The following is a 24,257-nucleotide window of genomic DNA, read 5'->3' on the forward strand; positions in this document are numbered from 1 at the left end:
TGTTCGAGCCGTTCGGCGAACACGAACAATTTGAGAAAAATTCGGCAGTTCGAGGTTATGTTCGATAACTGTTCGTGCACCAAAATCATAACTGGATTTTTTCTCAGTAATGATGAAAATTAATGTTAATACGCAGTTTGAGTGTATAGCGGGGTGGGGGGAGGGGCAGGGGATGGATCTCTGCAGGAACAATGAAGATCTCCATTTTTTTTTCTCTTTCCCGCATTTACAGTGGGGAGGTGCAATCTGTCAGCCTATCAGCAGCGCACACACGGAGCGAAGTGCTTTTTTTCACACAAGCAAGGGCATGTGTCATTGGCAGTGTATGTCACATGTCCTTGCCCTATAAGACCAAGCCATTTTCCCCGTCGCCACCATTTTCTCACTGCTGCAGCTGCGTGTTAGACGGCACCGCTGTTGCTGTGTGCGCTATACCTTGTTAATTTCAAGCCAATTTTCGCACAAATATACAGATAGCTTGGGAGTAGGGAATAGTTGTGATTGCAGTCCTTTTAAGGACTAGGTTACAGCATTTCCTACGACTTTTATCAGGCAGGTCTGTGCTCTTAAATAGATAGGTTGTGGGAGTAAAGACTAATTGTAATTGGAGTCCTTTTCAGGACTAGGTTACATCAGTTCCTATCAGTTTTTGCCAGGCAGGTCTGTGCCAGTGCTGTGCAAGTTTTTTTCACAGCATTTGGCTGAATCTAGCAAAGCTAATCCTTTTTGGCCTATTGCAGAGTGTGTTAGTCAGTGGAGTAGCCTATCTGTGTTGCAAGATATACCACCTGTGTATAGAATACCAATTTTTTTACTGCACCTAGTGAAGTAAAATCTTTTGGGCATAGCATCATTCTATTAGTCCATCTATACTGACCTCCATCAGGTTGCAAACTGAATCTAATTTTTTTCTGCATCTAGCTCTGAAAAAATATTGGGCTTCTAGCTGTGTGTGGGTCTTGTTCTATTAATCCATCTATACTGACCTCCATCAGGTTGCAAACTGAATATAATTTTTTTCTGCATCTAGCTCTGAAAAAATATTGGGCTTCTAGCTGTGTGTGGGTCTTGTTCTATTAATCCATCTATACTGACCTCCATCAGGTTGCAAACTGAATATAATTTTTTTCTGCATCTAGCTCTGAAAAAATATTGGGCTTCTAGCTGTGTGTGGGTCTTGTTCTATTAATCCATCTATACTGACCTCCATCAGGTTGCAAACTGAATATAATTTTTTTCTGCATCTAGCTCTGAAAAAATATTGGGCCTTCTAGCAGTGTGTGGGACTTGTTCTATTAGTCCACCTATACTGACCTCCATCAGGTTGCAAACTGAATATATTTTTTTCTGCATCTACCTCTGAAAAAATATTGGGCTTCTAGCTGTGTGTGGGTCTTGTTCTATTAATCCATCTATACTGACCTCCATCAGGTTGCAAACTGAATCTAATTTTTTTCTGCATCTAGCTCTGAAAAAATATTGGGCTTCTAGCTGTGTGTGGGTCTTGTTCTATTAATCCATCTATACTGACCTCCATCAGGTTGCAAACTGAATATAATTTTTTTCTGCATCTAGCTCTGAAAAAATATTGGGCTTCTAGCTGTGTGTGGGTCTTGTTCTATTAATCCATCTATACTGACCTCCATCAGGTTGCAAACTGAATCTAATTTTTTTCTGCATCTAGCTCTGAAAAAATATTGGGCTTCTAGCTGTGTGTGGGTCTTGTTCTATTAATCCATCTATACTGACCTCTATCAGGTTGCAAACTGAATCTAATTTTTTTCTGCATCTAGCTCTGAAAAAATATTGGGCTTCTAGCTGTGTGTGGGTCTTGTTCTATTAATCCATCTATACTGACCTCCATCAGGTTGCAAACTGAATATAATTTTTTTCTGCATCTAGCTCTGAAAAAATATTGGGCTTCTAGCTGTGTGTGGGTCTTGTTCTATTAATCCATCTATACTGACCTCCATCAGGTTGCAAACTGAATCTAATTTTTTTCTGCATCTAGCTCTGAAAAAATATTGGGCTTCTAGCTGTGTGTGGGTCTTGTTCTATTAATCCATCTATACTGACCTCCATCAGGTTGCAAACTGAATATAATTTTTTTCTGCATCTAGCTCTGAAAAAATATTGGGCCTTCTAGCAGTGTGTGGGACTTGTTCTATTAGTCCACCTATACTGACCTCCATCAGGTTGCAAACTGAATATATTTTTTTCTGCATCTACCTCTGAAAAAATATTGGGCTTCTAGCTGTGTGTGGGTCTTGTTCTATTAATCCATCTATACTGACCTCCATCAGGTTGCAAACTGAATATAATTTTTTTCTGCATCTAGCTCTGAAAAAATATTGGGCCTTCTAGCAGTGTGTGGGACTTGTTCTATTAGTCCACCTATACTGACCTCCATCAGGTTGCAAACTGAATATATTTTTTTCTGCATCTAGCTCTGAAAAAATATTGGGCTTCTAGCTGTGTGTGGGTCTTGTTCTATGAATCCATCTATACTGACCTCCATCAGGTTGCAAACTGAATATAATTTTTTTCTGCATCTAGCTCTGAAAAAATATTGGGCTTCTAGCTGTGTGTGGGTCTTGTTCTATTAATCCATCTATACTGACCTCCATCAGGTTGCAAACTGAATATAATTTTTTTCTGCATCTAGCTCTGAAAAAAATATTGGGCCTTCTAGCAGTGTGTGGGACTTGTTCTATTAGTCCACCTATACTGACCTCCATCAGGTTGCAAACTGAATATATTTTTTTCTGCATCTACCTCTGAAAAAATATTGGGCTTCTAGCTGTGTGTGGGACTTGTTGTATTAGTCCATCTATACTGACCTCCATCAGGTTGCAAACTGAATCTAATTTTTTTCTGCATCTAGCTCTGAAAAAATATTGGGCTTCTAACTGTGTGTGGGTCTTGTTCTATTAATCCATCTATACTGACCTCCATCAGGTTGCAAACTGAATATAATTTTTTTCTGCATCTAGCTCTGAAAAAATATTGGGCTTCTAGCTGTGTGTGGGTCTTGTTCTATTAATCCATCTATACTGACCTCCATCAGGTTGCAAACTGAATCTAATTTTTTTCTGCATCTAGCTCTGAAAAAATATTGGGCTTCTAGCTGTGTGTGGGTCTTGTTCTATTAATCCATCTATACTGACCTCCATCAGGTTGCAAACTGAATCTAATTTTTTTCTGCATCTAGCTCTGAAAAAATATTGGGCTTCTAGCTGTGTGTGGGTCTTGTTCTATTAATCCATCTATACTGACCTCCATCAGGTTGCAAACTGAATCTAATTTTTTTCTGCATCTAGCTCTGAAAAAATATTGGGCTTCTAGCTGTGTGTGGGTCTTGTTCTATTAATCCATCTATACTGACCTCCATCAGGTTGCAAACTGAATATAATTTTTTTCTGCATCTAGCTCTGAAAAAATATTGGGCTTCTAGCTGTGTGTGGGTCTTGTTCTATTAATCCATCTATACTGACCTCCATCAGGTTGCAAACTGAATATAATTTTTTTCTGCATCTAGCTCTGAAAAAATATTGGGCCTTCTAGCAGTGTGTGGGACTTGTTCTATTAGTCCACCTATACTGACCTCCATCAGGTTGCAAACTGAATATATTTTTTTCTGCATCTACCTCTGAAAAAATATTGGGCTTCTAGCTGTGTGTGGGACTTGTTGTATTAGTCCATCTATACTGACCTCCATCAGGTTGCAAACTGAATCTAATTTTTTTCTGCATCTAGCTCTGAAAAAATATTGGGCTTCTAGCTGTGTGTGGGTCTTGTTCTATTAATCCATCTATACTGACCTCCATCAGGTTGCAAACTGAATATAATTTTTTCTGCATCTACCTCTGAAAAAATATTGGGCTTCTAGCTGTGTGTGGGACTTGTTGTATTAGTCCATCTATACTGACCTCCTTCAGGTTGCAAATTGAATATAATTTTTTTCTGCATCTAACCCAGCCAATAGTTTTGGCCTAATACCACAGTTTGGCCACTCAGCTCTGCTCGGTTACCATCCATTGTTTTTTTGTGCAAACAACTCCAGAGTTGTGAATTAGTTAACCACCAAAATGAGTGGAAAAAGGCCTGCTGCTGGTGGAAAGGGGAATAGGCGTGTTGGGAAGGGGAAAAAAGGTTGTGTCCGTGGGGTAGGTGTTAAAGCAACAGTAACATCTGCAGAAGAAAGACCATCTTCCAGCCAAACTAAAATCTCTACTTCTTTTAGCGGACAATGTGATAAGATCCCTTTCTTACGGCCACGCCAATCGCTACAAATTCCAGATGAGGCACAAAAACAGCAGGTGCTTCAACGGATATCAAGTGCTCCTTTAAGTGTGCTCTCCTCCACATCAACTTCAACATCACAAATACTCCAGTCCTCAAAGGTGTCACCCAAATCGCACTTGCTTCCTCACAGCTCCCAAATCTCCAGCTGCCCGTCTGAGTATGAGGTAGAACAGATGGTTGAGTCTGCAGAGCTGTTTACTCATACTATAGCCTGGGAATCAGAGGTCGACTCCAGCGCTTCTGTGAATCCAGACGAGGAAATGATCTGCACTGATGCCCAGAATCTTTATGAGTCGGATCCAGGACCAGACGCAGAAGGTTCTGACCATAATGTAGACCCTCATTCCCAAACTGTAACTCCTGTTGGTGGAGACAATGAGGAAGACGATGATAAGACTCAAATACCTGATTGGAGCGACAACTTTAGTTTTTTGTCAGGGCAGGAACAGGTTGGCTCTGAGGACGACGGGTGTGATAACACACAGGGTGATCATGATGAGGTTGGAGATCCCACTTACTGTCAACCCACAGTCAGCCAAGAGATGAGGTCAGCAGAGGAGGTGGAGGAAGATGCTAGTGACGATGAGGTCAGGTTGCGCCTTCCTGGACAGAGACGTAGTACTGGAAGCACGTCAACAACTGCATCCTCAAACACAACTCTGCCTCTCACCACAAGTCGTGGTGGCTCTTCAGGTCGCATGGGTGCTAAGCCTTGCATAGCCTGGGCATTTTTTCAGATCGATAAAGATGACCCAACTCGTGTTATCTGTAACATTTGTCAGCAAAAGCTAAGTAGAGGCCAAAAAATACAGAGTTTGAGTACTTCATGCATGAACCGGCACATGGACATGAAGCATAAGTTGCAGTGGGAAGCTCAGTGTGCTACAATGCGGCCGAGCCGGCCGGGCCAACCACCGTCTGCCATATCTTGTGCATCCGCGGCCTCTTCATCCTCTGTGACTGGGGGGACAGCAGTCACACCTGTTTTGGGGCGCAGACCTGCCACCTCTTTACCCGCAACAGCCAGCGTGATTGGCAGGTCATCATTTTCTTTGGAGGTGGTAACACCAGCTGGTGTTGAGCGCTGTCCGACATCGATAGCACCACCTTTGGATCAAGGCAACCTAACATGTCCGCCTGCATCTTCCTCACAGACCGGCAGTTTGCCGGGGACACCCTTATCAACCCCGTCTAAGCACAATAGCCAGCCCTCGGTCCCTCAGATGTGGACAAGTAAAAGACCATTTCCTCCTAGCCATGAGAAAGCTAAGAGGTTGAATTTCACCATCTGCAAGCTCTTGGCTACAGAAATGCTGCCTTTCCGCCTGGTGGACACAGAGGATTTTCGAGACCTTATGTCCGTCGCAGTGCCCCAGTACCAGATGCCCAGTCGGCACTACTTCTCAAAGAAAGGTGTGCCTGCGCTCCACCAGCATGTCGCACACAACATCACCGCTTCTTTGAGAAACTCTGTGTGTGACAGGGTGCATTTCACCACAGACACTTGGACGAGTAGGCATGGACAGGGGCGTTACATGTCGCTGACTGGGCACTGGGTAACTATGGTGACAGCAGGACAAGGGGCTGCTGTCCAAGTCTTGCCGTCCCCACGAGTTGTGCGTCAATCCTCTTTATGTCAAAGTTCCTCCACTGCTTCTGCCTCCTCAACCTCCTCTCGGTCTTCCACCTGCACCCAAAGCCTGTCTGGTCATGCCACAAGCTTTCTAACTGCGCAGAAGGGATCCTGCACACCTCCTTACTATGCTGGCAGTAGGGCTCAACGTCATCAGGCGGTTTTTACATTGAAATGTCTGGGAAATGTGAGTCACACAGCTGAGGAGTTGTGGTCAGCTCTGGAGAACCAATTTCATGAATGGTTGTCTCCACTGGACCTGAAACCAGGGAAGGCCGTGTGCGACAATGCTGCAAACCTGTGTGCGGCCCTTCGCCGGGGCAATGTCACACACGTGCCTTGTATGGCTCACGTGTTGAACCTGGTTGTCCAGCAATTTTTAGCCCACTATCCCAGACTAGATGGCCTTCTGCAGAGGGCACAGTCGCTGTGTGCTCACTTCCGCCGTTCGCATCCCGCAGCTCAGCGACTTACATCTCTACAGAAGTCGTTGGGCCTGCCACTTCACCGGCTAAAATGCGATGTGCCTACCCGGTGGAATTCAACTCTGCACATGTTGCAGCGACTGTGGCAGCACCGACAAGCCCTGGTGCAATACGTTCTGACGTATAGCCTGGGCCAACGAGATTCAGAGGTGGGGCAAATCACGCTGGAGGAGTGGTCTCAGATCAGGGACCTATGCACCCTTCTGCACAGTTTTGAAATGGCGACGAAGATGTTTAGTGCTGACGATGCCATTATCAGCATGACTATTCTGGTGATTTACATGCTGGAGCACATGTTAAACAGAATTCGGAGTCAGGTGGTGGCACAAGAGGAGGTGGAGGAAGTAGAGGAGGAGGAGTTGTATGCGGAAGGGCTAACATCTGCAAGGTCCAGACGGTCGGCAGCACCAAGGCGGCAGGCATGTGAGGGTGGGGGAGATGGTTTTACCAGGGCGCATTGTAGCAGCCAAACTAGTGAGGAAGGTGCAGGAGCCCAGGAAGAAGTGGAGGACGAACTGATGGAAGACTCATCAGATGAGGGAGACCTTGATCACATTTCTGTTGTGCGAGGTTGGGGGGAGAGGACAGAGGAAGGAAGCATGATTGTTACCTCGCCACCAACACAACAGGGACTTGGTGCTCCTGGATGCGCAACACACATGAGTGCCTTCTTGCTGCACTACCTGCAACATGACCCTCGAATTGTGAGAATTAGAAATAATCCTGACTACTGGGTTGCCACACTGTTAGATCCCCGGTACAAAAGTAAATTTGCAGAAATTATTCCTGCCATAGAAAGGGATGCACGCATGCAGGAGTATCAGCAGAGACTGTTGCAGAATCTTACATGTGCTTTTCCACAAAATACCAGTGGTGCACGTAGTGAATCTCACAGTTCCAACTTGCCAACCGTGGGACCGTCAAGTGTTCAGCACTCAAACCGTAACAGAACCACAGTATCTGCTGGTAACATCAATTTTGCGGAATCATTTCACCACTTTTTTAGCCCATCCTTTGCAAGGCCACAGGAGACAAGAAGTCTGACACATAGTCAACGCCTAGAGACGATGGTACAGGAGTATCTCCAAGTAAACATTGAAGCCACGACTGTGTCACTGGACCCTTGCTCTTTTTGGGCTTCCAATCTGGATAAATGGCCGGAGCTAGCCACTTGCGCCTTGGAGATCTTGTCATGCCCCGCAGCCAGCGTTCTGTCTGAACGTGTGTTCAGCGCTGCTGGTGGTGTGCTGACAGATAAGCGCACGCGGCTCTCCACTGATAATGTAGACAGACTCACGTTCATAAAGCTGAACAAATCATGGATCCGAAACGACTTTTCTACCCCTGTGTCATCCTGGGGAGAGTAAAAGCTTGATGATTGGTTAAAATCACCCTACCAACCGTTTTAAGCTTTCAAATTACTAATCATGTTTATCTGTATCTTGACTGGAAAATAATTTGGGCTTTGTAGCAGTGTGCAGCACTGATCCTATTAGGCCATCTATACTAAAGCTTCACCAGATTTAAAATTAAAAATAATTTTTAGCTGCATCTAGCCTGGAAAATAATTTTGGGGCTCCGAGATGCGCAAGACACATAAGTGCCTTCTTGCTGCACTACCTGCAGCATGACCCTCATATTGTCAGAATCCGAAGTAATCATGACTACTGGGTTGCCACACTCTTAGATCCCCCAAACTTTTCGATCAACCTTTTCATTTTAATAAAGACCAAAAAAATGGTCATTTTTGAAATTATAAGCATTAGCAGGTTGTTAGAAACTGAAATCAAACAGTTTTCAACTCAAAACTTTATTCTAGGTGATGTTACATTTTCACATAGGACCCCTTGTTCGAAAGGAGCTTCTGAACTCTCTCGTCCATTGAATTTGTCAGGTTTTGGATGGTTTCTGCTTCAATTGTTTTGCATGAGGACAGAATACCCTCCCAGAGCTGTTGCTTAGATGTGAACTGCCTCCCGCCATCATAGACACTCCTTTTAATGATGCTCCAAAGGTTCTGAATGGGGTAGAGGTCAGGGGAGCATGGGGGTCACACCATAAGTTTGTCCCCTTTTATGCCCATATCAGCCAGAGATGCAGATGTTTTATGTGCAGCATGAGATGGTGCATTATCATGCAGAAAAATGATCTTGCTGTGAAATACACGGTTCTTCTTCTTGAACCATGGCAGGAAGTGCTGTTTGAGAAAATCCACATACATTATGGAGTTCATCTTTAGCGCCTTCAGGGATCCTAAAGGGGCCGACAATCTCTCTCCCCATGATTCCAGCCCAAAACATTACTCCACCTCCTCCTTGTTGGCGCTGTAGCCGTGTTTGCGTGGGGTGTCCATCAACCAGCCATCCTCCACTCCATCCATCTGGACCATCGAGCGCTGCACGGCACTCATCCGTGAACAAAACTATTTTGAAATCAGTCTTCATGTAATGTTTGGCCCACTGGAGCCGTTTCTGCTTGTGTGAAGTGGATAGAGGAGGTCGACAGGATGGCGTATGCACAGCTGCAAACCTCTGAAGGACCCTGCATCTTGTTGTTGGGGGGACGTTGGAGGCACAAGCAGCTTCAAAAACTTGTCTGCTGCTATGACAAGGCTTTTTGGCCGCTGCTCTTTCAACCTGACGTAATTGCCTGTAGGAAAGAGTCCTCAATTTGCCCTTATCAGCACGCACACGTGTGTACTGTGAATCAGCTACATACTTCTTGATTGCCAAGACACTTCATCCTGATCATCGCACAATGTTGATTGTAGTCATGCCTTGACCTAAACACTCCACAATTTGTTGCTTCTCAGCAGCCGACACATCCTTTTTCTTTCCCATTTTGGCAGAAAATGTAGGCTGCTTAATAATGTGAGAGAGCCTTCTTAAGTAGTCTTGCCTTTCATTGGACACACCTGCCAAACTAATTAGCACAGGTGTCTGCAATTGCTTACAGTGATATAAAGAGCCCTGACACACATCACCATCAATGAGTTTAACTGACAAACAAACAAATTCTTCCCTTATCACTCCTAAACACTTTTTGCATAATAATTTGGAACGCAGTGTACATGTGCTTTTCCACAAAACACCAGTGGTTCACGTAGTGAATCTTACAGTTCTAACTTGCCAACCGTGGTCTGTATGGAATTGTTCAATAAAGGGCCCAAAATTAAGATAACATAGATGGGAGAGGTCTCTATGAATAGGAATTCCTAAGTATTTGATACCCTGTGAGGGCCAGGCAAAGGGAAAGTTGGACTGGATGGAATCCTATATGGATTTGGGGAGGGAGACATCGAGGGCCTCAGACTTCGCTGCATTGATTTTAAAATTTTACCATGTAACAAAGTGATCTATTTCAGCCATAACAGCAGGGATGGATATATGTGATTGAGTGATATATACTAGGACATCATCAGCAAATAGAGAGCACTTGTACTCGGTGCCTCCCACCTCAATCCACCTAATATTGGGGTTATGGCGAATTGATGAGAGCAGGTGCTCCGTCACTAGGATGTATAAGAGAGGGGACAGAGGACATCCCTGCCTTGTCCCATTGGTGATTGTGAAAGGTGATGAAAATGTTCTGACTCACCCCCTGGGCCTTGGGACACCCGGAGCCGGACCCTTTTTGGTGGATGCTGGTGGTTGTAGTCTTCGTGGCGGTGACCCGGTTCCGTGGCTCAGGGCGGTCAAACCAGTGGCGGAACTATTTATGTGGTTTTGATGTTTAAATGTCCGACTACGCCACCCGTGGATTGCGGTCAGAGTGAACCGCCGCTACAGGGCAGACCGCTGAGGCTGGTGTTGTGGGTGCAGCAGAGCGTAGCATAACTCCCCACGGGAGGAGTATAGCCTCAGGGCAGTGTATGCGGAGGATGGGGGTGATGGTGCAGGGCAGCAGCAGTAACGACACGGAGTCAGTGATGCAGTCCAGGGCCTTTACTCACAGTTCTTATTATCCAGACCACGTCTGCAGGTAACGGCTGCCCACGTCGTACTGTGCTCACCAGGTGAGGGGCTCAGACAACTCCCAGATAACTTTGGAGCACTTCACAGGACCCCCTTTGTGTGTCCTTTGTCTGGCCTTTCTTACCAACACTTCTGTCCGGCTGCCTCGGGCCTCCTCTTGGTAAACTTGGCGCCAGTTTCCCTGACCCTATGTGGTGCCTTCCTAGCGGGTGTAGCGAGGGGCTGCGCCACATAAAATGTCAGAGCCTCCGGTTTCTAGCTGAGGGTCGTTTCCTGCCTCCACTAGTTCGGGGACCGGTCTCCCCCTTTGGCCTGACCCCTCCACGCAGGTGGATTCGGGCGTGCGGTGGCGACTCGCCCGTCCGCACCCCTGGGATCCCTTCATTCCTCGTTCCTGGAGCCTTCTCCGCTCCTCTTCCTTCCTTCTCCCTCTTCCAGGCCTGGGCCTCTGTTACTAGGCCCGCCTCCGGAGCAGAGCTCATGCAGAGCCCCTGCTCCCTGCCACTTCTGCTCAGACTTCTCTGCACTGAACTAAGATGGTGCCCACCTTTTATACTCCCTTCTCAATGCACCCAGGAACTGCTTCCTCCCTGCTCCTGCACTACAGGGTTCCCCTTCCTCAGTGTTCCCTCCCCCCACTCCAGCCAGGGACAGGGACTGTCGTGCCCATCTCAGGGGCATATTGGTCGCCCTGACCCACGGCAATGTGGTGTAATGCATGCAGGTGTCGGGTCCTGATCCACACTCCATCCTTACCTGAGAGTGAGATATCACACCTCTGGGTGAGGTGCAATACGTCTGTAGCAACCGAGCCCTCAGGGTGCTACAGTTCCATTTATCTTCAGCCTAGGTGACGTATTGCGATACAGGGCCGTGATTTTGGCTATAAAAGGGTCCCCTAGACCCCTACCCCAAGCTTTTTAAGAGAATCATATATGGCGTGCCAGGAGACTCTATGGAATGCTTTCTCAGCATCCAACGAGAGTATCTAATTACAAATTTTTAACTGCATCTAGCCCAGGAAATACTTTGTGCCTAGTAGCAGTGTCTGCTAGTCAGCGGATTATCCCGGCTGTTAAGCAAGCTGCACCACCTGTAGTTTAGACACTTAATTTTTTCAAAGGAAATGCTTCGGGACCATGGGATACTTAGTGAAGAGCATCAGGAGGCACCCCAAGGCATAGGGGCTGGGACTGGCAGTAGGATGCCTTGCGGTGGACAGCCGAGCTCGATCCTTATAAAAGCTTTTTAACTGCAGCAGCTTTAGTGGACGCTACTGGAGCTGGAATTACCGCGGCTGCTGGCATGAGACTTGCCCTCCAATAGATCCTTGTAAATGGATTTAAAGTGTATTCATTCAAATTAGAGAGACAATTTAAATTAAAAAGCTTAGAGCTGCCTCCACCACAGGGGGGCTCGCTCGACCCACCAGCGGACAGGCACCAGTATTGGGAGAGGGGGGCTGACCGTCAGGGTTCACCGCGGCTCTGGCACAAACCCGGCGACACTGAGGTGGCACGGGCAGGAGCGGACTGGCCGTGTCGGCTTCTCACTTTTTGGATTTTAGAAGGGCATGACATGCCTATATCTGTTTCTCCCCCTCCTTTTACTCCTCCACCTCTTTTATTTTCGCATGACTATATGTACTTGTCACTTTTCCATGTGTTAGTTATGTCTTCTGAGCAGTTTGTCAGCTTTTGGACACCTTTGAAGGTGTTTTCTATGTGTTTCTATGTGTTTTTGTTTGCCTGCCATTGTTTTTAACGGTGTTCGAAGGTGTTCGACGAACAGTTCGGCGAACACACGGGTGTTCGACGAACCGAACCGAACTCGAACACTACGGGGGTGGCTCAACACTACTCACCAAATACAAAAGGTCTTTAATAAGCTACATTATACAGGCTGCTAAGAATATCATTCCTCGTCACTGGAAAAGTACTTCTCCACCTACTCTGGAGGAGTGGTTCTGTGAAATAGCCCTTCTAAATAGGATGGAACATTTGATTGCCCAATCCCCCACTGACTGTGATAGATACTGTGAGACTTGGAGAGACTGGATTGAATTCCAGGAATCCGATGCCTACCGTCTTACATCAGACTGATGTGACCCACCCTTTTCTCTGATGCGTTTCTTCTCTGTCCGGATTGTGCTCAGTGTTGGGTTGCGCCTGGCTGCACTATTTATGGTTTCCATTGGATTTTAGTAACTTCATAATTGTAATACTGATGGCCTAAAATGTTCCCTTCCTTCCTTTTTCTTCCTATAACTTTATGTTTTATTGGACGTTATACTTATATTCTATGATATATTGATGCTGATATTGTCCTGGTTATTCTTTTTTTTTTCGTAATTGAAAATTATTTAACCTTTCAATAAAAATTGAATTTTGAAAAAAAATTATGGTAAGCCTAATTGACCTAAAATGGGAAAGGTTTATTCTGATTTCATGTTAGATACTGAGAAAAACATGCATATGTGTATTTTTATATAGTGTATGTAAACTTCTGGTTTCAACTGTATATACAGTATGTATGTAAACCTAAAGATCAATTTCTATAGTGGATGTACAGGTAGGTATGCTGACCCATAGTTAATGATATTTGGATTAGACATATATGCAGAGACAAAGCCCAGTAAATACAAGTAAGTACCCAGAAATACTCAAAAAATAATAAGGGTTAAATACCATCATGAATAATGAGCTCACCCACGAAACACCCAACACGCGTTTCGCCAATGCTTCATCAAGGTTCATACAAACACTCCTTAACATTGAAATTGCAACACCATGAAGGAAGAGTCATTGAATTATAAAAATCACAGGATGGATAGACATGGTAAGGATATGCAAATGATGAAAAAATTGAAACAAAATTTTCAAAACATCTCGATTTATTCAGAATCGAGTATGATTGCCACTCGAAGAAATACGCGCACTTATACTCTTTGACATGCATCAATGAGATTATTAATGGTTGACTGAGGAATGTTCTGCTATTCTCAATGCACTTGGGCATGCAGTTCCCTTTGCAATTGCTGACCATTGACGTTACATATGTGCTTGATGAGATACAATTATCGAGATGTTGCAGGCCATGGTAGCACATTTAGGCTATGCAGGCTGCTCACAGTAACACAAGCCACGTGCAGCCTAGCGTTGTGTTTAAAAATGGCTCCTGAGACACTTTGGAGAAATGGCTGTACCACTGGGTCCATGGCTAAGTCAATGTCTCGCTGAGCTGTTAAGTATGCTATCGTACATTATGCTGCCCCACACCATAATTCTAGGAGTAGGACCAGCGTGACATTCCCTTGTGATGACCTTTTCACTTCGTTGTCCAAGACGATGCAACGTTTCGGCCATTATAGGCAGAGCCGCCTCCAGGGTTTTGTGGGCCCTGGGCGAAAGAGTCTCAGTGGGCCCCTTTAACACATACCACAATTCATGATGCATAGATATGGTGGAGAAATATAGGTATACAACACAGGGCCCAGCCTGTCCCCTCATCCTTCACATATGCAGACATGCACACACAGAGGGTACGCAAGCATGCACACACACAGAGTACGCAGACATGCACACACACACGGTACGCAGACATGCACACACACACAGAGTACGCAGACATGCACACACACACGGTACGCAGACATGCACACACACACAGGGTACGCAGACATGCACACACACAGGGTACGCACACATGTGCACACATAGTACGCAGACATGCGCACACGCACAGAGTACGCAGACATGCGCACACTCACAGAGTACGCAGACATGCGCACACTCACAGAGTACGCAGACATGCGCACACTCACAGAGTACGCAGACATGCGCACACTCACAGAGTACGCAGACATGCGCACACTCACAGAGTACGCAGACATGCGCACACTCACAGAGTACGCAGACATGCGCACACACACACAGAGTACGCAGACATGCGCACACACACACAGAGTATGCAGACATGCGCACACACAGAGTACGCAGACATGCGCACACACAGAGTACGCAGACATGCGCACACAGAGTACACAGACATGCGCACACACAGAGTACGCAGACATGCACACACCCAGTACGCAGACATGCACACACACAGTACGCAGACATGCACACACACAGTACGCAGACATGCACACACATAGTACGCAGACATGCACACAGTACGCAGACATGCACACACACAGTACGCAGACATGCACACACACAGTACGCAGACATGCACACACACAGTACGCAGACATGCACACACACACAGTATGCAGACATGCACACACACACAGTACGCAGACATGCACACACACACAGTACGCAGACATGCACACACACACACAGTACGCAGACATGCACACACACAGTACGCAGACATGCACACACACACAATACGCAGACATGCACACACACAGTGCGCAGACATGCACACACACAGTGCGCAGACATGCACACACACAGTGCGCAGACATGCACACACACAGTGCGCAGACATGCACACACACAGTACGCAGACATGCACACACACAGTACGCAGACATGCACACACACAGTACGCAGACATGCACACACAGTACGTAGACATGCACATGGACACACACATGCACATTGTACACAAATATGCACAAATACACAAATACGTACATATTTGAACACAAATTCTTAAAAACACAAATAAAACAGACAAATATATATTGTGACAGAATCACTGGTGATATATGTGAGGGGAGATATGTTTCACTGCGGCTACTAGCTTCAGTGAACTAAACCTACAAATTTCCTCCAGCATGTTATGTGTTGAGGGTTATACCACCATTTTAAATGGAAGTGTTTTTTTGTAAATGACATTGAGAAGGGTGGGAAGTCATTCACCATATCTCGACCTCAGGGTGTGGCTGGGCAAGTTAATTGCTCAGTCACTGTTTTTTCTTCTCTGATGTGGTCTGGAGAAGGAAGTCTCCAGACTGTGTGTGTGTGGAAGCCAGAGATCTCCACAGAAGGACTTGGTGGTGAATCCTTAATGTGCTACCCAGATCGGGCAAAACCCTGCTCGCCTATGGACTGTACTGTACTTAATCTTTTTGTTTTTCGTTATCCCGGTGAGGACGTGTTTATTTTGTTGAACCCTGCTGAGGTTTATGCTATAAATCAATAAAACTGCAGGTAGTTAACCCGAGACTTTAGAAATATTTTTAATAAGGGGATTTGGAACGTACTAATTCACAGACTTATCCAATTGGAATAATTCTAAAATTCAACTTTTAATGATTATAGATTGAAACTTCATCAAACACTATTAGAACATTAAAAATCAGTGACTACGACTTTTATCACTGTGGATTAAAGTCACTATAGGGTGCTACTATTGACAGTCATGTAGCCATAAATATTTTGGCACTTCAGAATATTTCATCTGCTAAATTCTAGCTGTAGAATCAACACTACTGTCAATCAGTTCTGACATGGACCACTTATTTAGTCAGGCAACAAAATCTTGTTATTACTCAGTATTATTGATCTTTAGATACTCAGCAATTTTTTGTCCTGATCACTGTTTGAGTGTGATACAGTGACCACCAAATAGTTATATAGTGCCCTCAATATACACTACCGATCTCCATATGCTCAGGACAAATATTAGACACTCCTTTTATCAAATGGCTGTGCTAAGGTTTATCTCTTCAGTTGCTATTATGCACAGGTGTCTCGCCTGCCGTGCGCCCAAACAGTGTTTTTTCCCCACATATGGGGTATCTGCGTGCCCAGGGGAAATTGCACAACATATTATGGGGTCCATTTTTTCCTGTTACCCCTGCGAAAATAAAAAAAATTGGGTCTAAAGTAAAAAATTTTGTGAAAAAAGTTAAATGTTAATTTTTTTCTTCCACATTCCAAAAATTCCTGTGAAGCACTTGAAGGGTTAATAAAGTTCTTGAATGTGGTTTTGAGCACCTTGAGGGGTACAGTTTTTAGAATGGTGTCACTTTTGGGTATTTTCTGTCATAAAGACCCCTCAAAGTGACTTTAAATATGATGTGGTCCCTAAAAAAATGGTTTTGTAAATTTTGTTGGAAAAATGAGAAATCGCTGGTCAACTTTTAACCCTTATAGCTCCCCAATAAAAAAAAAATTTGGTTCCAAAATTGTGCTGATGTAAAGTAAACATGTGGGAAATGTTATTTATTAATTATTTTGTGTGACATACAGTACAGACCAAAAGTTTGGACACACCTTCTCATTTAAAGATTTTTCTGTATTTTCATGACTATTAAAATTGTACATTCACACTGAAGGCATCAAAACTATGAATTAACACATGTGGAATTATATACGTAACAAAAAAGTGTGAAACAACTGAAAATATGTCTTATATTGTAGGTTCTTCAAAGTAGCCACCTTTTGCTTTGATGACTGCTTTGCACACTCTTGGCATTCTCTTGATGAGCTTCAAGAGGTAGTCACCGGAAATGGTTTTCACTTCACAGGTCTGCCCTGTCAGGTTTAATAAGTGGTATTTCTTGCCTTATAAATGGGGTTGGGACCATCAGTTTTGGTGTGCAGAAGTCTGGTGGATACACAGCTGATAGTCCTACTGAATAGACTGTTAGAATTTGTATTATGGCAAGAAAAAAGCAGCTAAGTAAAGAAAAACGAGTGGCCGTCATTACTTTAAGAAATGAAGGTCAGTCAGTCCGAAAAATTGGGAAAACTTTGAAAGTGTCCCCAAGTGCAGTTGCAAAAACCATCAAGTGCTACAAAGAAACTGGCTCACATGAGGACTGCCCCAGAAAAGGAAGACCAAGAGTCACCTCTGCTTCTGAGGATAAAAGTTTATCCGAGTCACCAGCCTCAAAAATCGCAGGTTAACAGCAGCTCAGATTAGAGACCAGGTCAATGCCACACAGAGTTCTAGCAGCAGACACATCTCTTCAACTGTTAAGAGGAGACTTTGTGCAGCAGGCCTTCATGGTAAAATAGCTGCTAGGAAACCACTGCTAAGGACAGGCAACAATCAGAAGAAACTTGTTTGGGCTAAAGAACACAAGGAATGGACATTAGACCAGTGGAAATCTGTGCTTTGGTCTGATGAGTCCAAATTTGAGATCTTTGGTTCCAACCACCGTGTCTTTGTGCGACGCAGAAAAGGTGAACGGATGGACTCTACATGCCTGGTTCCCACCGTGAAGCATGGAGGAGGAGGTGTGATGGTGTGGGGGTGCTTTTCTGGTGACACTGTTGGGGATTTATTCAAAATTGAAGGCATACTGAACCAGCATGGCTACCACAGCATTTGCAGCGGCATGCTATTCCATTCGGTTAGTGTTTAGTTGGACCATCATGTATTTTTCAAAAGGACAATGACCCCAAACACACCTCCAGGCTGTGCAAGGGCTATTTGACCAAGAAGGAGAGTGATGGGGTGCTACGCCAGATGACCTGGCCTCCACAGTCACCAAACCTGAACCCAATCGAGATGGTTTGGGGTGAGCTGGACCGCAGAGTGAAGGCAAAAGGGCCAACAAGTGCTAAGCATCTCTGGGAACTCCTTCAAGATTGTTGGAAGACCCTTTCCAGTGACTACCTCTTGAAGGTCATCAAGAGAATGCCAAGAGTGTGCAAAGCAGTTATCAAAGCAAAAGGTGGCTACTTTGAAGAACCTAGAATATAAGACATATTTTCAGTTGTTTCACACTTTTTTGTTAAGTATATAATTCCACATGTGTTAATTCATAGTTTTGATGCCTTCAGTGTGAATGTACAATTTTCATAGTCATGAAAATACAGAAAAATCTTTAAATGAGAAGGTGTGTCCAAACTTTTGGTCTGTACTGTATCTCTCAGATTTAAGGGCATAAAAATTCAAATTTTGAAAATTGCAAAATTTTCTAAATTTTCGCCAAATTTCCGTTTTTTTCACAAATAAATGCAAGTAATATCGAATAAATTTTACCACAATCATGAAGTACAATATGTCACGAAAAAACAATCTCAGAATCAGGGGAACCGTTGAAGCGTTCCAGAGTAATTACCTCATAAAGTGACAGTGGTCAGAATTGTAAAAATTGGCCTGGTCATTAACGTGCAAACCACCTTGGGTTGTAAAGGGGTTAACTGTTCACAATAACAATAATTTTGACCAGCGGTGCCCAAACTTTTACATGCCACTGTAAGTGTCTTCAACTCTGTAGTACTCAGACATATGGGTCTCATATGCCTTCATGCAGAAAACTCTTCTGTGTGCACTTTTCTGTCTTACAGTTTGCTGCTATATCATAAATTACAATTTCATGCAATTAAATAAAAGAGTATATATACACATATTTCAAAAATATGGTAAAAAAATGGTTTATATATGCTAAAAACTCAACCCACATCAGGAGTTAAGTCCAAAGTTCTAGATAAAATGATCACGTTATTTCCCAAGGACCTTCCTGTTATCCCTGGCAACATGCAGAGTCAGAGCCATGAGATCTTAATGGCACTTATGCAATTATCAATGTATACACTGTACAACATAAATGGATAGCTGATTTACAGATGCTACAATATATACTGCGCTGTTTGCAATCTGAGCTGTAAGATCTTACAGTTCTGACACAGTAAGCCGCTAGCGAGTCGGCTAATTTTCTTACAATGCACACAACAAATAAATCACTGTCACATATTTTTGATTATACTAATATAAATTATTTTCATGGGGACGAATATGTTTTTCCAAATATAACTCACAGCCAGTTAATAGGACCTCTTTAATCTATATAGAAATCAATAGCTGGAAATGTTTGCGGTAAAAACACATCTTAATGTGATAATGCTAATAGTACTTAATTTCATCTTACCTAGATTACAGATATAAGTATCCAGTATCTTTCTGGGGGCTGCCGTTACCTCCATATCATTGATATATCCGGGTGTATTCATCTCAGCGACAAGGCATTAAAATACTTACAGAGGTGCTGCAGACAACTCCGTCACTTAAGAATGCTCTACTGCAAGAGTATTACCAAGTAAGGCCAAACTGATTGTCCATTGATAGAAACCTGTTTAAGTAATAGGTTGGTGTTTATACGGTCATTATGATTTCTTTATAATATTTTAAAAGTAATATACAGTGGGTACGGAAAGTATTCAGACACCTTTAAATTTTTCACTCTTTGTTTCATTGCAGCCATTTGGTAAATTCTAAAAAGTTCATTTTTTTCTCATTATAGTACACTCTGCACCCCATCTTGACTGAAAAAAATCAGAAATGTAGAAATTTTTGCAAATTTATTAAAAAAGAAAAACTGAAATATCACATGGTCATAAGTATTCAGACCCTTTGCTCAGTATTGAGTAGAAGCACCCTTTTGAGCTAGTACAGCCTTGAGTCTTGGGAATGATGCAACAAGTTTTTCACACCTGGATTTGGGGATCCTCTGCCATTCTTCCTTGCAGATCCTCTCCAGTTCCGTCAGGTTGGATGGTGAACGTTGGTGGACAGCCATTTTCAGGTCTCTCCAGAGATGCTCTATTGGGTTTAGGTCAGGGCTCTGGCTGGGCCAGTCAAGAATGGTCAGAGTTGTTCTGAAGCCACTCATTTTTTATTTTAGCTGTGTGCTTAGGGTTATTGTCTTGTTGGGAGTCTGAGGTCCAGAGCACTCTGGAAGAGGTTTTCATATAGGATATCGCTGTACTTGGCCGCATTCATGTTTCCTTCAATTGCAACCAGTCGTCCTGTCCCTGCAGCTGAAAAACACCCCCAGAGCATGATGCTGCCACCACCATGTTTCACTGTTGGGATTGTATTGGGCAGGTGATGAGCAGTGCCTGGTTTTCTCCACACATACCGCTTAGAATTATCACCAAAAAGTTCTATCTTCGTCTCATCAGACCAGAGAATCTTAGTTCTCATAGTCTGGGAGTCCTTCATGTGTTTTTGAGCAAACTCTATGTGGGCTTTCATATGTCTTGCACTGAGGAGAGGCTTCCGTTGGGCCACTCTGCCATAAAGGCCCAACTGGTGGAGGGCTGCAGTGATAGTTGACTTTGTGGAACTTTCTCCCATCTCCCTACTGCATCTCTGGAGCTCAGCCACAGTGATCTTGGGGTTCTTCTTTACCTCTCTCACCTAGGCTCTTCTCCCACGATTGCACAGTTTGGCTGGACAGCCAGTTCTAGGAAGACTTCTGGTGGTCCCAAACTTCTTCCATTTAAGGATTATTTAGGCCAATGTGCTCTTATGAACCTTGAGTAATGCAGAAATTCTTTTGTAACCTTGGCCAGATCTGTGCCTTGACACAATTCTGTCTCTGAGCTTTTTGGCCAGTTCCTTTGAGCTCATGATTCTCATTTGGTCTGACATGCACTGTGAGCTGTGAGGTCTTATACAGACAGGTGTGTGCCTTTCCAAATCAAGTCTTATCAGTTTAATTAAACACAGCTGGACTCCAATGAAGGAGTAGAACCATCTCAAGGAGGATCACAAGGAAATGGACAGCATGTGACTTAAATATGAGTGTCTGAGCAAAGGGTCTGAATACTTATGACCATGTGATATTTCAGTTTTTCTTTTTTAATAAATTTGCAAAAACTTCTACATTTCTGTTTTTTTCTCAGTCAAGATAGGGTGCAGAGTATACTTTAATGAGAAAAAAAATGAACTTTTTAGAATTTACCAAATGGCTTCAATGAAACAAAGGGTGAAAAATTTAAAGTGGTCTGAATACTTTCCGTACCCACTGTAAATGTGAAGTAATACATCATCTTTAAAGGGAATCTGTCAGAGTTACCCTAGCCCCCAAGGAAACAAATGGTCTAAATCTAAATACGCGTCTCTTTGTACAGTCTCTGAATAATGCATAAAATTCAGTCTGTGACATGCGGACCTTCCATTTCAAAAGAAATCCTTAGACCAGTGATCTCACTTAGTTACTTAGCGGATGTTACTCTTCCTGCCAATAGATGCGCTCATACAAACGGTTTTGAGTCCACGGCATATATTAGGCCACCATGTTCACACTTGGCATATTTATGAAGTTCAAAGTGAAAATTACATAAAATCAGCAAGTAACTGATGCAGATTTAGGGCCATATCATCAGAGATTTTACAGCATGTATAAACCTAATTTTGTGAGATTCTAGCAATTTTAAGATACCAAAAATCCTGTAAACTGTCATGGATGCCTTTCTTGAAAAATATAATCTTACAGATTATGGGTACTAGTTTCCGTGATGGGACGTTAATCCAGGGAAATTGTCTGATTGCCGTATGTGGAGTCAGGAAGTAATTTTACCCCTAATATGGAGCTATTAATGTCTGCCTCATGGGGTTTCTGCCTTCCTCTAGATCAGTGGTCGACAACCTTTCTGACCTTCAGAGCCACATTCAGATCTTAGAGAGGATTGTGAATCACATCCAGCTCCAGCCCCCCCTCACAGTAGTGGCAACCAAAGCCCCCCATTACTGGTATAATGAGAACCAAAGCTTTTCCACAGAAATCACCCCAAAGCAGTGTACCAAGGTCCAGGGGTTCCCACAATAACTCCATTCAGTATTCTCCCATCAAGCATTTACCAACACACTGTCGCATCCAGCTTCAAGCACCTCCTCTGACAGGTATCATCCTGTCTCTAGCTCCATACTTAATTTATCTCTAAACCCCTAAGTCCAGTATATGTGCATCCAGATCTGTGCTACTGTGCAAAGCTACTCACAAAATTCACAATTTTGAGATTTACTCCTCATACCTGTTTGCTGTACCTTGCTGGCAGACAGCCACGAGCCACAATTCATGGGACCGAGAGCCACATGTGGCTCCCGAGCTACAGGTTGTGGACCCCTGCTCTAGATCAACATGTTAGGTTATAGGTGGAACTTGATGGACTTAAATCTACCTTCAACCTTAAAAATTATGAATTCTTGTAACAACCCCTCTTACCCCAATAAATGACAGTAGCAAACTAGGGCAGCCGGTAGAGTATTCAGACCTCACAGCTCTGCTGGAATACTGACTTTATTCATATCAGTATCAAAGGAAAAATAGCACTGCAAGCAGTCAAGATGATAGACACATTGGGAGAATTCAATGGAACCCATTTTAAGTAAAAATAAAATAAACAATGATTTGGTTTGTTGTCGAAAAACTTGAGAAGTTTCCACTATTGGATAAACTCTGCCTAATCACTTCAGGGCCCCATAGAAATGAAAATCACTGTAATCACCTCCTAAAGAAATGTTATTCCACTGATGCCGATGTTGCTATTCCCAGCAGGCGTCATAACATTCTTGTGCCACGTGACTGCTGCAGACAATCTGTGGAGGCTGATCAGGCGCTGGTCAGTACACACGTCTGCACTAAGGAATTAGTGAAAGCTGCAGCTACTGATTGGTTGCAGCAGTCCATGACACAACCTCACATCACCCGATGGGTATAGCAACGCCGACACCGCTGCTGCGGGAGGTGATTATTCATTGTTTTTGTTTTCTATGAGGCCCTAATTCATTAAGTTGACATTGTCCAGTTTTGACAACCCCTTCAACTATATATTCATTGTTATTTGGTGAATATTCTTTTTCCATAGGACAACTGTTCAGAAAATTGAATCCAAGTACCAACGTGTGGAGTACAGTACAGATGATCCTCCACCTTGGTTTGGGTATGACCGACATGGTAACCTACTACATGGTGTACCACATATAGAGGAGACAGAAGAGGAAGCAGCTGAAGAGGCAGCTGATGTGTAAATGGACCACACTCAACTGTGTTCAAAGTAATTATACAGTATGTAAGAAAAAAAAAAAAAACACCAAATTTTAAAGGATCACTCCAGTGATTTTTTATTTTTTCCCCATGTGCTAATTATCATGTATGTGGATGTATTTAATGTAGTAACATACTCAATCGCCACCATCTTCTCCTGGTAACAGCCCCACTCCAGTACTACGTCATAGCATTTGTGACCTGCCGAATCGCAGTGGTTGCTGTGTGGAGTGTAGGTCACTTTTTTTTTTTTTTTTTTTTAACGCTGTCAATGTCAGTCTGTGGGAACTGAGAATGAGGCTGTGTACCCTCGTTCTCAGACTCATAGCTTACACTGAGATTGTAACCACCACTTCACACAGTGATCCAGCAGTTAAGGGTACGTTCCCACGTTCAGGACCCGCTGCGGCCGAAACGCGGCAGAACTTCCGCCCTCATTATGGAAATGAGCGGACACACTTTTTTTTTTTCACATGTGGATTTTCCTCATTGATGTAAGTCTATGGGGAAAATCCACATGCGTACCTGCAAGAGAAATTGACATGCTGCGGATTTGAAAGACGCACCGCATGTCAGTTTCCGCTGGTGATCCACAGTTGCCCAGAGACGCACAGTGGATATGGGATTTCTAGAAATCACATCCACTATGCTGTAATGTGGCCGCTGCGGTTTTGACGCTGCATAAATACACAGCGTCAAAACCACAGTAAACCCTGAAAGTGGGAACGCACCCTTAGAGGCAGTCATATGACGCTAGAGCGAACCGGAGCGGGGCTGATCCCGGGAGAAGGCGATGACTATGTTACTACACTAAACAAACTTACATACAGTTGAATCCAGAAGTTTACATACACTATATAAAAAGACACATATGCATGTTTTTCTCAATACCTGACATGAAATCAGAATAAACCTTTCCTGTTTTAGGTCAATTAGGATTACCATAATTTTTAATATTTGCCAAATGCCAGAATAATATGAGAGAGAGAGAGAGACAGAGAGAGAGAGAGAGAGAGAGAGAGAGAGAGAATGTTTTAAGGCATTTTTATTACATACTGCAAAGTCAAAAGTTTACATACATTTCATTAGTATTTGGTACCATTGCCCTTAAACTG

At 43.7% G+C, this 24,257-nt stretch overlaps 1 protein-coding gene across 1 annotated transcript in view; it reads left to right on the top strand.

The window, feature by feature from the left end:
* Positions 1–24,023, top strand: part of FBXL13 (F-box and leucine rich repeat protein 13) — a 277,666-nt gene extending 253,643 nt beyond the window's left edge. The window contains exons 20-21 of the mRNA XM_073652269.1: positions 19,244–19,407; positions 22,964–24,023. Coding sequence (XP_073508370.1) covers positions 19,244–19,407; positions 22,964–23,126 — 327 coding nt within the window. The 3' untranslated portion in view covers positions 23,127–24,023. The remainder of the gene's footprint in view (positions 1–19,243; positions 19,408–22,963) is intronic.
* The last annotated feature ends 234 nt before the right edge of the window (positions 24,024–24,257 follow it).

Source organism: Phyllobates terribilis, unplaced genomic scaffold (genome assembly GCF_046119375.1).
Source record: "Phyllobates terribilis strain yellow unplaced genomic scaffold, ASM4611937v1 Scaffold_11__3_contigs__length_659146591, whole genome shotgun sequence".
Classification (NCBI taxonomy): domain Eukaryota; kingdom Metazoa; phylum Chordata; class Amphibia; order Anura; family Dendrobatidae; genus Phyllobates; species Phyllobates terribilis.